Below are 15,421 nucleotides of genomic sequence, written 5' to 3'. Positions count from 1 at the left end.
GCATTTACTTAATAACGCTACTGTAACTATTGGACATAACGGCTATTATGGTTAAATACTGAAAAAATCGCTGGTATAATAAGTTTTTTAGTACAAAAAGCAGAAGCTTTGCCAAGAAGTATGATAAATTAGCAAGGTTTTCCTTATAAATTTAAGATTCATAACATTTTGTAAGACGTGCCACAAGAGCTAAGCAGCTAAAATCTTGCTGTAGTGACACACAAATACATTCATTCCTCATTCCGAAACAAGGTCTAATTTAAATGACCCGACTGATTTCTTTCATACTTGCAAGCTCAAGTACGCCCTTCATTCTAGTTGTAGAAACTATATCATATTCTTTCTTCACTACTCAATGCTAAAAGGATATATATTATGAAAGTAAATGTTGGAGTAGTTATAATTTATCATTGTTTGCTGTTTGTAGCAAATCATAATATATTGCCGCTGAGTAATGAATCATTGCCCTGTAGTTAGAACAATCAAAACATGTTACGAAGAAAATTTTAACGAGTTTTTTCCTTGTTAAAGTTGCTATATGCAATATAGCTCACATATCAACTTTAAGAACTGGTACAAAAGATGTGAACATCAAGGCCGACCATTCTACAATATTTCGAATATATGCGTATGCATTTATAGTTTTTCTCTAATACAATCGGCCCACAAAAAGTAATTTCAAGATACATACTTGTATGGTTTGTTTGGGGATGTAAATATACCGAATTGAACGTGACAATACTAAAAAAAAAACGCTTTATTACTAGTCAAAAGTAAGTATCTACACGCACCACTAAAATGCTTGAAAGAAGCAAAAAAAAATGCTGGTAGCAGGAATCGAACCTGCGTCGACGCGGCCACAACACGATGTACTGCCACTATACTATACCAGCTTTCCATATTTTGTAATCCTCAGATGTCTAGTTGACCCTTACGTAATAACCTAACACGTGACTATCACGTGAACCTATTCCTATTGGCTAGAAGAGTACTCTTCAAAGTACAAGTACAAAATAAAGTATGAGATAAAAGATAAAGATTTATTAATTATAATGTGGGGTTATTTATACTATCTAAATTGATTGATGTTTCATATGTATGTAATTGTTTTATGCTAAATTAGTTTATGGCTTTGCTTGTTTGTTCTTATGACATATAGTTTTGATTTCTTGTTTGGTCTTGCTTTCGTGACCTTTGGTTTAAACCTTCGTTTGGGTCTTGTGAGTTCCATTGCGTCATAGTAGTTCTCGGTACCGGGCTGTTGTGCCGGAACTATTTCATTGGCTGGATTGGTTCTGACATTAGCCCCCCCTAGGCTCTGTGCTCGTCCCTGAGCACCTAAAACTGGAGAGCCGATTGAGATAGAGCTAGGAACAGTGGAGTCAACCATAGGGGAATCAACCATAGGAGAGTCAATGTCAGTTATAGATTCAGAGTTTTCGAGAGTAGTGTCCATAGGTACGGGTGCATGTTTAGTGATAGGAGAGGTAGGTAAAGGCTTAAATTGTGGACTTGAGGATTTTTCGGAAGTAGGACTTGGTGGTGTTGGATCGATAGGGTCAATAAAATCGGTGACTTCATTTTCGGTAATAGGTGGAAGAATTATTTTTTGTAAAACCTGGGTTCCAGTTTCTTTTTCGAAATCACGCCAAATTTTTCTTGTCTCAGTCGGATTAAACCATGGTTCTTCGGGTTTCGGACCATTAGCAGCTTTTAAGCGATCAACGTGAACGAGTGATTTCAATGGTTCACCCGCGATTGTTTCCAACTTGTACGTTCCAAAGTCAGGGAAATTTTTCACCACCATGTAGGGACCTTTAAAAGTTGGTTCCAGTCCATACTTGCCTTCGTTTGTTAGCATTACCATGTCACCAATTTCAAAAGATACAGGCTTGATGGCAGCATCCCAGCGAGTCTTGTCCTTTTCACCCATGGCTTTCATTCTAAACTCTGCAGCAGCACGGTCTTGACCTAAGGACGCCAATTCACGTGAGGTGAAATCGGCTACAGTTCGAGGATCTTTAAAAACCGATGAGTCAATGTAAGGACGCATGACATCACCAGGTATGCGAGGTTGTCGGCCGTAGGTTAAATAGTAAGGGCTGAATCCCGTGGTAGAATGTATGCGAATACGACAGGCCCAAAGGGCAGCATGGACGAAATCATCCCAACGATGAATGGCACCATTAGTGTACTTTCGAAGCATTTGTTTTATGACGCCGTTAAACCGTTCAACCTTGGAGTTCGTGCGGGGGTGATAAGCACTGGTAAGTTTGTGGTTAATACCAACACGCTTTTGGTACTCTTTCATTAATAAGCTGCAGAAATTAGATCCACGGTCGGTGATCAACTCAGAGAAGTTTCCAAAATTCATGACAATTTCTTCATACAAGAAATCAGCAACGTTTTCAGCCGAAGCAACTGGCATAGCACGAGCAACGCACCAATTTGTAGCGTAATCAACACCAATTAACAACCAACGATTACCTTTTGTGGACGTGGGCAGATCTAAGAAATCCAAATGCCAACGATCAAATGCGGTGGGAACTTTTAGTGGGTGCATAACATCCTTGTGAGCTAGACCTCGTCGACTATTTAGTTGGCATGCCGGACAGAGTTTCAACCAGTCAATAATATCTTGTTTGATTCCAGGCCACCAAAAACGAGAGAGCATGTAGTACAACGTGGTTTTTATTCCTGCGTGACCTAATGATTCATGATATTTGGCAAGAGTATCCGCCCGTTCTTCGAAAGGTAAATAAGGTACATCATGAACTTGATCGGTATTTGGCAGTTTAACATGTCTATAAATACGATTGGAGATAATACTGAAGTTATTTTGTTCTTTGTTTAACACGTCGTTAATCTCATCTGATTTTACCTTATCCCTTGATAGAAATAGTAATGGCCAGTCCGCACGTACCAGAGGAGGTAGTTTATCCCAAGCAGCATATAACATGTCAGGTTCGAGTGATTCTTCTTCAGGAGCCATCTCTTCTGACGAGTAGTTCATACGCGATAGAACATCAGCAATTTGGTTGTCTTTTCCCGCTTTGTAAACAATGGTTGGAGCCATAGCTTCTATTTCGTTGATCCATCTGACAAGTCGACTGGGAGGATTTTCTTTGGATCGGAAATATTGTAGCGGCATATGGTCAGAATATACGGTATAGCCAGCAGGACAACCATCAACGTAGCAACGCCATTTCCTTAGAGCATAAATTATACCCAACAATTCTTTTTCTTGCGCAGGCATACGAGATTCGCTTAACGTGAATTTTTTTGACTCGAAACAGATTGGATGCCAAGGCAATTCGGAATCATCATCAGGTTGGTAGAGTACTGCACCACATCCACGATCGGACGCATCGACTTCAATTTTGAAAGGTTTGTTCATGTTAACGAGTTTAAGAACAGGATTTGAAGTAAGCACCTTTTTTAGTGTATTGAAACTTTGTTGGCAATCTGGGTTCCAAGTAATGGGCCGTTTCTTGTGACCAGTTCCACGAGTGAGATCAGTTAGAGGGGCTGCAATGGAAGCAAAATCTTTAATAAATCTTTTGTAAAACTGTGCAAATCCAATGAATTGTCTGACTTCTTGAACGTTAGTTAGTTTGGGCCAATGTTCTAGAACTTTCACCTTTTCCGGGCTTGGTTTGACGCCATTGCTTGATATATGAAAACCCACAAAAGTTAGTTCCTTTTTTCCAAAATTGCATTTTTTTAAATTCACGATAAGTTTTTCCTTTCGCAACAATTCCAATACATGACGCACATGTTGTTTATGTTGTTCCAACGTATCACTCCAGATAAGAATGTCGTCTAAGTAAACTAACGCAAATTTATCAAGGCAATCTGCAAGGACATTATTCATCAATCGTTGAAACGTAGGTGGTGCATTTGATAGACCAAAGGGAAGTACAAGAAAAGCGAATTTGCCATAGCGTGTATTGAAAGCTGTTTTGTCGATATCTTCATCCGCGATTCGAAGCTGATGATAACCAGACTTGAGATCGATACTAGTAAAATATTTGGCACCGGCTAATCGTTCCAAACATTCATCAGGGCGCGGTATACTCGACGAATCTCTAACGGTAAGTTTATTCAAAGCTCTATAGTCAATACACATTCTTAATTTACCCGGTTCTTTTGATCCTGGATCAGGCTTTTTTCGAACGAATAGAACGGGAGCGCCCCAGGGAGAGCTACTTGGCTTGATCAACCCCAATTTGAGTAACTCTTGAATTTGCATTTTTAACTCGTCCAATTCCAATGGAGACATCTTGAATGGAGGTCTTGATATCGGTCTTGCATCGCCAGTGTTAATAATATGTTGAATCCCACGGTCTGGTGGTAATCCAGGCAGATCAGTCTTAAAAATTTCATCAAATTCTTGAATCAGCTTTTTCCAGTAATCATCATCCGTTGTTTGTGAATATGCGCCGTCAGGTTTTTCAGTGTCTCGGATGCAGAGCAAAAAACTATCCGCCCCTTTCTTCATATATCGGTCAGCTTGTTTATGTGATATTAAATAACTAAGATCGGATATAGAAGTGAGTGACGAATGTTTTGTATGTGCTTTAGGTTTTAATTGTATACTTCCATTATTTATGGACCAGACATCAGTGTCCCAATTTGGAATAGGTTTTTCTTGTTTTAACCACGAGCGTCCTAGAATGAGATCGAATTTCGTTGGAAAAACATAGGCCAATATAGAGGTGGTATAACCATTTAAGTTCACGTTTAAGTTTATCTTGTACTTAATTTCGGATATTTCGCCACCAGCGGTTTCCACTCGTCGATTGAGTACTGGGATTAGTTCTTGACCTGCCGGAATTATGTGGGGTGATACATAATTTTCGCTTGCACCTGAGTCAATCAACACCTGTAAAGATTGTCCATAACAAGTACCATCATATAACGGCAGTACTGTGCCGAGAGTATTTAGTTCATCCAAGTGATTAAATTCCTCAGTCAAATCATTAGTGGGATAGACAATAGGGGTCAATTCGACTACGGATCTATGTGGGCTTTGAACATACGCGATTACATCCTGTTTTGTTTGGGGTTCCAAAATAGGATAGTCTACTGTGTCACTAGGGTCAAAAGCATATGGGTCAAAATCAATAAGTTTATTATTTTTTTGTTTAGCATTATCACCGACATCTTGTTCCATATCAATTAAATTAATGGAGTGTCCATATCGACGGTTACGTAATTCATCCAGCTTTTTAATTTCATTCAATCTTTCCCGACAAAAACGCTTGATGTGACCCGTTTTGTTACAGAAAAAACATACAGCATTGGAGTTTGAATTTCCACCACCACGCGACCTATTGTTGTTGTAGCCACCACGACTATTTCCATTTCGGGAACCACCGTTGTTTCTGTTGTACCTATTATTTTGTTGGCGATTGTCAATCCAATCCAACTCCATTGGGTCGTCAATGTAAGTTTTAACAACAGGATGACGTGCTGGAGGTCTAAACAGTGTTTCTTGATGATGAGCGCTGTCAAATGTAAGTGCTGATTTAGCTGCAGTTCTGAGGGTACCATCGTAGTATTGTCGGACGTAAGCGGCAGTGTTTACGTTTGACAATCCGCGCATGAATTTGTCACATGCCTCATCATCTGTCATGTTTTTGATAGCTAATTTATAATCCATAAAAGTATTGATGTAAGAGTTCAAGTCACCTGTTTGCTGTAGCTTCGCAATTTTGTCTCTTGCTATAAGTTCGGAGTTTTCAGGACAGAAAAAATCGACTAAAGCTCGTTTTAGTTCTAACCAGCCAAGAGGAGCCTCGCCATCTCTTGGTTTTTCAATCGTTCGGTACCAAGTGTCAGCCTTGTCTTTGAGTAGTCCTATAGCATAAGTACCAGTTTCGTCGTCCTTCATTTCTTGAACACGAGCATAGTTTTCAACAGCAGATATCCACCCATCGATTTTTACAGCATCACGGTCACCATAATAGTCATCAGGTTCCTTTGCTTTTATATTTTTGTTCTTGTTCACTTCTCGCATCAGTTTTGCCAAGTTATTAACCAAATCTGCCATGTCATTGTATGACGCCTTAGCCTCTTGATTTTCAGCCATATTAATTCTTGTTTCCCTTTGAACGCCTGGTGCTACCAATTGTAATCCTCAGATGTCTAGTTGACCCTTACGTAATAACCTAACACGTGACTATCACGTGAACCTATTCCTATTGGCTAGAAGAGTACTCTTCAAAGTACAAGTACAAAATAAAGTATGAGATAAAAGATAAAGATTTATTAATTATAATGTGGGGTTATTTATACTATCTAAATTGATTGATGTTTCATATGTATGTAATTGTTTTATGCTAAATTAGTTTATGGCTTTGCTTGTTTGTTCTTATGACATATAGTTTTGATTTCTTGTTTGGTCTTGCTTTCGTGACCTTTGGTTTAAACCTTCGTTTGGGTCTTGTGAGTTCCATTGCGTCATAGTAGTTCTCGGTACCGGGCTGTTGTGCCGGAACTATTTCATTGGCTGGATTGGTTCTGACAATTTAGTAACTTTATAAATGTATAATAAAAAGTATATTTATAAATAATTACGTAAGCAAGATCACGTGAATATCACGAGCATGACATGTGATTGGTGGGGCGGTATGACCATAGTAACCTGTTTTTAGAAAGAATAAAACCCATTGCTAGTCATATGAAAATACGTACAAAGATTATGGTTCATATATATCTTCTAAGACTCACGTGGCAACAGCTGCGCTTTAACATAAAATAACTCTTCTTTATCATTCTATTTAAGCAAAAGATAATCGAATAGATAAGTTCTGGCACATACAAACAGATCTTGTTTAGCTGTCATTTTTTTAAAAAAAAAGTGTTGCTTTCAGACAGCTATCAGCGATTGTGTTTAGTAAAAACTGTATTGTAGTCGTAATGTATAATGGGCCTTAAGCTGGTGTCAATGTTTTACTTATAGTTGTTTATGTAAATAGGTAAGTTGTATTTATTCTACTAAAAAAACTAGGAAGATATAAATGTCAACACGTCAATTGCTCGCCTTACTGCTTTTTATCAAGTTTTAGGAATAAGGATTTGCATTATCACAGGTAAAAAAATAACATGTGATAAGAAACTTTCGTAATTTTCTACATTATATATGCAAGAAGCAGAATAATCTGTTAGTTATTTTGAAGTAAAAAGATATCTGTATGGTGCTTCGAAGTTTATATTAACATTTTTGTAGCATCTTTTGGCCACTTGTATCTTGGTCCAAATTTAAAGAGCGTAAAGTAAATACATTTTATATAGACAAAATAATAGTGATGCCCATGTATAGAACTAATACTTCTTTTATCTTTGCTATGGCCAATCTCATAATCACCAATATAATGATGAGTACCGCATTACCTTGGGAGAAAAATACAATGTCAAGGTTTAAAATTAAGCAGGGCTTGTAATTGGCTAGAAAAAATATTCATCGTATTGCGGCAGTTTTAGGTTTGATTGTATCAACGTGCATTTTTTCAAAAAGAAAGCTAGAAGCAAAACTCTTATTGTAGAAGACAAGACAGAATAAAAAAGCAATCATCAAAACTCATAGAGTATAGTAAAAACCATACACTGATATAAACTATGGTAAACTTTGTCAATATAAAGAGGCGACCCATTTGTATGAGACAGACATCAAACTAACTTAAAGGTCATTTGATGTCATGATCTATGTTCTTCAGTAACTTTTCCTTAGTATTTAATTATCTCACTGATCGTTACAAACGTGTCGGTATTCATTATTCATTATTCGGCTCTTTCAAGGTTCACTTTTTAGCTGGTTAAATATGTTTTACCATGCTGTATATCAGCGTTACAAAAAACGATTGTAATAAAGCTACCCTCCTCTCACATCCGACATGCGCACTTTACCTCCGATAGGTAGTAAATAGTTTAAATAATACGCAAAACACATGGAAAAGTGGTGTGTCTTTTCCATGCAGCTTTTAGTATTTTAAAACTCTTTGTCAGCAACTCTTTAAATTTTCAAGACTTGGTATCGCATATTTACTAAAGTGCTAAGTTGTATTTTTTTTCTTTTACTTTGTGAGTCCACTTTCTACATTGTACACCTATTTACTTTAGAAAGTAAACCGATGACGCTCTACGAACATGGTGTAATAAAATTCTTTAGAGACTTATCGTCCTCAACCAAAACATTATGTAATTAAAACATGTGTTACAAGCAATATACTTTTTAGTGACATAGCATGATACATAAACTATGGTATACATTTATAGAGATCAGCAACTCGTTTAGTATTCCCAATTAATACTTACCATAACTTTGTTACAAAGTAGTTGAATAACACCAAAATAATGGTGGTAATTATCAGACGCATTTATATAATTTTAAAATTGAAAGACAACAAGAAAACTGAAATGGTTATTGCGGCGTATTTATTATTTATGTTTATATCGAAACGCGTACTTATACTATTGGTCGTCTACTTGGGCTATTTTTACACTATACGCCTTTGGGTCTGTCACGAAAGCAGGAGAATGTGTTTGTGTTGTCACTTCTATAGTTTGAATTACTGAACTAACTACTTTAAAATTCAAACGATATATTCAGATTCTTTTATTTAAAGATTTTATCAAGCAAAAACGATCATTTAATTCAATAAGACAACTTATTGAAAACACGATTCTTGTAAATCAAGTTTAAGTAGTTAATTTAGGTAGCTCAATCGTATCATACCTTGCATATTTACGCAGCCCTTTTTCTTTAAACTTTGCATGTATAAAAATGGTCAAATTAAAGTATGCATAAGTGTTTTGATTTCTAGCAGATCCAGGATTAAAGTATTACTGCTTGTACGGTTATTTCAAATAACCCTTAATTTTTCTTCTTTCCTCCCGGTAAAGGTATGCTTTCTATGATATTGAAGACATACGTTAAACCGGAGAATGTCCGTCAGCACCATTAAGTTACTAACCAGACATGTTTACAACTATATTAGCCTTAATTTATGGATGCTTTATATTATCCGGATCAAGATTGAATCACGGTGTCTTTCAACAGGTTTTGCCCACATTATCAATTGGCTGCAGTCTTTAGGGAGAAATGATTGCCGATAGAAATTATGGCAGGTACCTGAATACAATTAGTTGGGTAACCGTCTCCTTTCTATATGCGGTGAACTACGTCAAAGATATATTACCATCTAAAGTGGTGAGAAAGGGACGTGGACTAGCGGATGCCCGGATACTGATAGGAGGAATAAAATGATGTATTATGCCGTAACAAATATTGATATGTGTAAATATGTACTAGTTAATTAAATGGTGTATAAACACATGGCCCTCGGCCCTGTCGGGTAAAGGCACCCGGCAAGGAAGGTTGTATGGAATGATTTGAAAATTATCAGCCACAAAAGCTTAAGTGATTGACCTTTTTACTCAGCTTTGTGTCAAACCAGTATTACCAAATGGTGCAAGTATCACATATAAAACAATAAGAAGGTGATACACGGTGATTGTAAGTTTATCAAAAAAAGATTTTTTTTATGATGATTCAGGTGATAAACTTTCTATAACGATCATGGAACATTTGTCTCTTTTTTTTTTCTTGGTTTGTTTGTTTCCCTTTTCTTCCCTTTCCCCTTTTTACTTTCTTACACTACTTTATAATTTGAATTTGAAATAATTCAAGAAAAAAAAAAAGGTATATAAAAATCGGGAGAAAAAGGGATTTTGTTGACCAATGAAAAGGTTTTTTTCGTGCTCGGGGAAACATGTGTACTGTTGTATTTGTGTGTGTGCGTGTGTGTGTGTGTGGGGACAATTATAAAGGGGCAAATAAAGTAAAAAAAAAAAAAAGTTTTTCTTTTTCCTTTTCATATACTTAAAAATTAAAAAATGTCTGTTGTATCAACTAACAAAATGAAACCTGTTAGACCTACAAGCTCCTTAAGTACAAGTACAACCGTGGTTCAGTCAAGCGTAGAATCTGATATGTTATCTGTATCAAGTAGACAACGTCAATCTAAAAAAGATGAGGTAGAGTAATGCCATAATTGTAAACAATGTCCCCATTATTAATGTTACAATCTTTAGGCCATTCGTAAAAAAATCGAAGAACAACTATCTAAAAAGAGAGGTGCGTCAACACGTATTAAGCAAACGAAAAAAATCGCAGGTACGGTTTCTGCTCTCCGACCTGCTCAAGCTCTTACAGTAAGAGAAACCATTCTTGTAATTGAAGCCGCTCAATTGATGGCTGCCAAAAGAAGTGATTGTGTATTAGTAGTGGATGATGAGGAACATCTTAGTGGTATATTTACAGTAAGTACATGTATGGTATCTACAATAGTAAATATCTAAATTATGGTTTAGGCCAAAGATTTAGCTTATAGAGTCGTTGCAGATAATTTAGATGCAAGGTAATGATTTGATTTCATAATCGACTATTTTGAATTATAACAATTCGCTTTTATAACAGATCTACCACAGCTGCTGATATCATGACTAAAAACCCAATGTGTGTAACTGCTGATACTTCAGCTCAAGACGCTTTAAATTTAATGGTGTCTCGTGGATTTCGTCATTTGGTACGTTATTAATCATTCGATTTTTTTCCTCCCCATTATTTTATTAATGCTTGTTTTCTAGCCTGTTTGTAATGAGGAGGGTGATATCTTTGGATTACTCGATATTACGAAATGTATTTATGAGGCATTAAACAAAATGGAGAAGGCATATGGGTCATCACGTAAGCTGTACGATGCACTGGAGGGAGTAGAGCGTAATTGGGCAAATAGCCCTGTTCAATTTGTACAATATATGGAAGCTTTACGTGATAAAATGTCTTGTCCTGACTTGACTACCGTACTTGATCATGCTGGTCCTGTTCAAGTTGCTGTAAAAGCTCAGGTTCGCGAAGTTGCAAAATTAATGAAGGAGAATCACACAACAGCTGTCCTTGTTATGGACCATGGCGGATTAGCCGGTATTTTTACAGTAGGTAAACTTGGCGTATCAAAAAAGCTTAATTTTAACTTATTTCTTCCCTAGTCAAAGGACATTGTTTTACGTGTCATTGCCGCTGGTCTTGCCCCAGATAATTGTTCTGTTGTACGTGTTATGACACCCCACCCAGATACCGCTTTACCATCAACAAGCATATTGGATGCCTTAAAGAAAATGCACGGTAAAAAAATTACAGATAAAAATAGAAAAAAAAAATCGTCTGACTTTCTGATATTTTTTTCCTAAAATCAGATGGCCATTACCTTAATTTGCCTGTACTGGATGAAGAACGTAATATAGTTGGATTAATTGATGTACTGCGATTAACTTATGCTACACTCGAACAGGTAAATTGTAATTTAAACTTCTATCGTTACGGTATTAACGATCTTTTAGATCAATAGCATTGAAGGAAATCAGGGTGACGGTGGCAAATTCTGGAGTAGCATTGCTGCAGCTGATCCAACGGAGAATGAATCCGTAATTTCTGACTCACTCTCACAGGCAGCCAACTCACACATGTTCCAACCTTCTTCCCCTCAATATGACCATTCTACAATAAGAATGGTTTCTCCTTTACCAGGACATGCCCCTACTTACACAGGTTTGGGATACGCCGAGCTCACACCTGGGGATTCTGCATCGGTTATACATGACGATAGCCGCTCCACTGTATCATCCCATATGAACAGTAGCACTTTTTCGTTTAAGTTCAACTATGGTAACAAAACACATCGATTTCGTCATGATGGTATCAACTTTGAAAGTCTTTTGCAAGTTATTCAACAAAAAATCATGGTTGAACATCTTTCAATCTCACAATCCTATGTTGCCGTTGGTAAAGAAGATGGCGAGGATTGGTTGACAATTGCTTATTTGGATGACGAAAATGATCAGGTTCTAATGACATGTGACTCTGACCTATCCGATTCTGTGCAATTAGCTAGAAAATCAGGGTTAGATCGCGTTAGACTATTTGTGCATGATTCTTTAGCCGATGCTGTGGCAGAACAACAGCAATTAAAGCAGCAGTTAAAAGAAGAAGAAGAATTAAAGTTACAACAAAGACAATTGCAGTTAGCTAATTCTGTTAGTGCCATGGTTGATGTTCCAGCTAGTCAACCAACAACTCTAGGTTATACGACGGAAGGAAAAGAAAGTCTAAGTGATATTAAAGAGGATGACGAAGAAGAAGAGGAAGAAGAAGAGGAAGAAGAAAGAACAAAAATGGAAACAATCAGTAAGAAAAAGAGGTCGCGCTCTTTAGGCGGTGCCAATGTGAAACGAGATATCTCTGCGGAATATAACTTACCGATCCCACAAGATATGCTTTTGCCTGCAGCAATTACCTTTTTAGGTGTCGTGATTTTAGGCGTTTTTACCATCTCTAAGTTGACAAGCAGTTCTAACGCGCGTTATTAGCAAGAGACAGTAGATTTAATATGACCCTACACAGAAAGGAAATAAAAGAGAATAATAGAACTTGTTTTTAATTAATTAATATAATAATAATAATAAACTTACATAAATATAACGGATTATGATTTTATCTTATGCAGGTTTAACATAAAAAATCACGCACTGACATCCATACTTTAAGGAAGCCAAAAAAAAAAAAAAAAAAAAAAAAAGAGAAACAGTCATCAGTGTAATCAAAACTTGTTTCAAACGAATCTAGGCCCTAACGAAATAAACTAATTCATATGATATTGTTTAGTTCTACTAAATAGGTATTCCCGCGCTTTTCGATTGCGACCTTGAAAAAAGGGCGGGATATTGTCAATCATTCTCTAAATAGTCTTTCCGTGTTCCGGAAACAAATCAGGGACGAGCGATACTTTTTGTTGATGTTTTGAAAAGTAAAAGTGAGTGTGTGCACACACACACACACACACACACACACACATACACACATACACACATACACACGCGTTTTTCGATATTTCTTATATAATAAAAAAGCCACGAATTTTTTTTTCCTGGTTACTTATACTTTAATACTACTCTAATGATAAACACATGAAAAAATTGTATATAATAATAAAATCTTTTTTTATACCTCTCTTTTTCTTTTACATATAGTTATCCTTCTTAATTTTTTTAATTAACAAAACCCCACACAGTATCCTTTTCATTTATCCGACTTCCCTCTTCTTCCTTATTTAATACCTGCATTTATTTATTTTAAATTATTTATAATAAAAAAAAAAAAAAAAAAAAAAAAAAGACTCGAAGAAAACACACCATAAATCAAAAAAATTTATCGATTTTTTTTTTCATTGCACACTTTCATCAAAAAACAACGCCAAACAATAAAAAAAAACAACAAACCAAAAACAATATTAAATGACTATACTATCCTCAACAAATCAGTTGCCGTCGTTACCATCTCTTTTCTTTAAACGAGTTAGTCACGATGATGTCGATTGGTCAAATATAAACACCAGCAGTGCAATATTTAAGGAAGATTACAATCATCAATTTTTCAACCAAGACAGTTACAATAAGTTGTCAACGACAAGAGACATTTTATTGCCACCTATCCTAACAAGCCCAACAACTCAACAATCAACAAATGCTGCATCATCACCAGTACCTCCTTCTCCTCCTTATTCAACCTGTTCATCCGCTTTATCTGTTTCATCATTTCCGTCATCACCAAATTCTTCATCCGGAAACTCTTTTTCTTCTTATACAACAAAAAAAGGTTCCATTCAATCCCTGTTAAATTCTGGCTCTGAGCTGTTAGCACTCGAAAAAGAAGAACTTGTTCATGGTTATCAGTTTTTTCTTCCTGGTCAAGAAAGAAAAAGAAGATCTTGGTCCTGTAACACATCCACGTCGCCCATCACGATTAAAAAACAAAAAATGCTTCCAGTAGATCAAGAGGATACTCGACAAATTAAAGGATTGAGATTGTTCTCAAAACAAGTATGTGATAAGGTTGCAGAGAAGAAGACGACAACTTACAACGAGGTGGCAGATGAGCTAGCAGCTGATATCCAAAGAAACAATCACAACAATACTGTTGGCATCGATCAAAAGAATATCCGCAGACGTGTTTACGATGCTTTAAATGTATTGATGGCATTGGATATCATTACCAAAGACCGAAAAGAAATTAAGTGGCTTGGTATCAACAACAGTGAACAGGATATATTAGAGCAAGAAATTAAATTTGAAGAAACACGTCAAAAAATGTTACTCGCTTCAATCCAAAAGAGCAAAAGTTCCAACAATGACACCTGGAATAGCTTGAATAAATTGAAACAGCTTGTCCAAAGAAATCAGCATGAACATCGACGTCAACAAATCGTTCAACTGCCTTTTTTTTTAATTCAATCTAAATCTGACATCGATACTCATCTTAACCAAGGACACGAAGCTTGTTTGACCACTTCATCTGCCTTTTCAATTTATCATGATGTCGATATCTTAGCTAAAATTTGGCCGCCATTCACCACGGTTTCATAAACATAAACAACACCATACCATTCCTTTTCTTGTCAATCGTTTGATCATGGCTTTTAAATTTATATTTACATAGTATCTTTCTTTTTTATATATAGTACCCTATTATTCTACAAATGTTCCAGATAATCACACACACACATATATATATATATACAATTATACACACACACACACACACCCTCCTTTTATTTTTATCAATCCCTGTATGACCTTTAAAGTTTTTCTGTAAAATAAAACAACAAACTTTTATGTAATCTATACATGTACCTCATGCACTCCTTTAAAATGTCGATTATGCATTTTAGACGATACGCCTTTTTAGCAGAATATGTGTCAGAGCGTGGCTTTTGTGGCTAATCCCAATAAACAGATTTTAGTCTTGTAGATGATCAATTTCAGCTACATCCTAAAATACCCCGATTTGGTATGATCCCAACAATTTTATTGCATTAGTTATGTTTCAAGTTACCAAGTCATGCCTAATGCTGTATTGATGATCGCTAGCTTAAAAATCTCACATTTCTATACTGATAGACAATGTATATTTTTCTGCACAAGTGCTCTCCGCATGACCGAGAGAGACACATAATCTGGTGTAACGTGCCCTGATTCAAAAAAAAAACTTGCCTGCTGTGCTATATTTTATACCTATATTGTTGTCGTTTGAAAATGATATGAACGTGTTTTAAGTGTATTATAAGTCAAGCGTAAAGAGATATGCTCATCACCACGGTTTGTGCTACGAGTGAAGTTTGGTCAAAAGTGCGTCGATGGCGAAAACAGTAACTATTATAGACCGATATGTAGCCTTAATCAAGTTGTTTGAAAGTATTTAGATGTAACAATACTGTCTATAAATGGTCTAATGAAAAATCTATTTAGAAAAATATCAGAAACAGCTCATCAAAGTAAGCATAGAGGCTGTTGTGTTTTTAAT

General features: G+C 36.2%; 2 protein-coding genes and 1 non-coding gene across 3 annotated transcripts; 2 read left to right on the top strand and 1 right to left on the bottom strand.

Annotated features, from left to right (window-relative positions):
* Positions 1–822: 822 nt before the first annotated feature.
* Positions 823–893, bottom strand: EV154DRAFT_t35. The gene has a single exon. It is a non-coding gene; the product is annotated as a tRNA-His (tRNA).
* Positions 894–10,519: 9,626 nt separating this feature from the next.
* On the top strand, positions 10,520–12,548 carry EV154DRAFT_500200 (uncharacterized protein; the record flags this gene model as incomplete). Its single annotated transcript, XM_051600562.1, has 5 exons — positions 10,520–10,592; positions 10,654–11,001; positions 11,056–11,191; positions 11,263–11,357; positions 11,407–12,548. Coding segments are annotated over 5 exons (1,678 nt in total), but the record flags the coding sequence as incomplete, so codon positions are not given.
* A 665-nt stretch (positions 12,549–13,213) lies between these two features.
* On the top strand, positions 13,214–14,696 carry EV154DRAFT_500186 (E2F/DP family winged-helix DNA-binding domain-containing protein). The gene has a single exon (XM_051600561.1). The coding sequence runs from the start codon at positions 13,357–13,359 to the stop codon at positions 14,482–14,484; it is 1,128 nt and encodes a 375-aa protein (XP_051460247.1). The 5' UTR covers positions 13,214–13,356; the 3' UTR covers positions 14,485–14,696.
* Positions 14,697–15,421: the final 725 nt, after the last annotated feature.

This window comes from Mucor mucedo (assembly GCF_025094135.1).
Source record: "Mucor mucedo strain NRRL 3635 chromosome Unknown EV154scaffold_21, whole genome shotgun sequence".
NCBI classification, from domain to species: Eukaryota; Fungi; Mucoromycota; class Mucoromycetes; order Mucorales; family Mucoraceae; genus Mucor; species Mucor mucedo.
The sequence above is the reverse complement of the archived record's forward strand: the minus strand, read 5'-3'. Positions and strand labels throughout refer to the sequence as shown.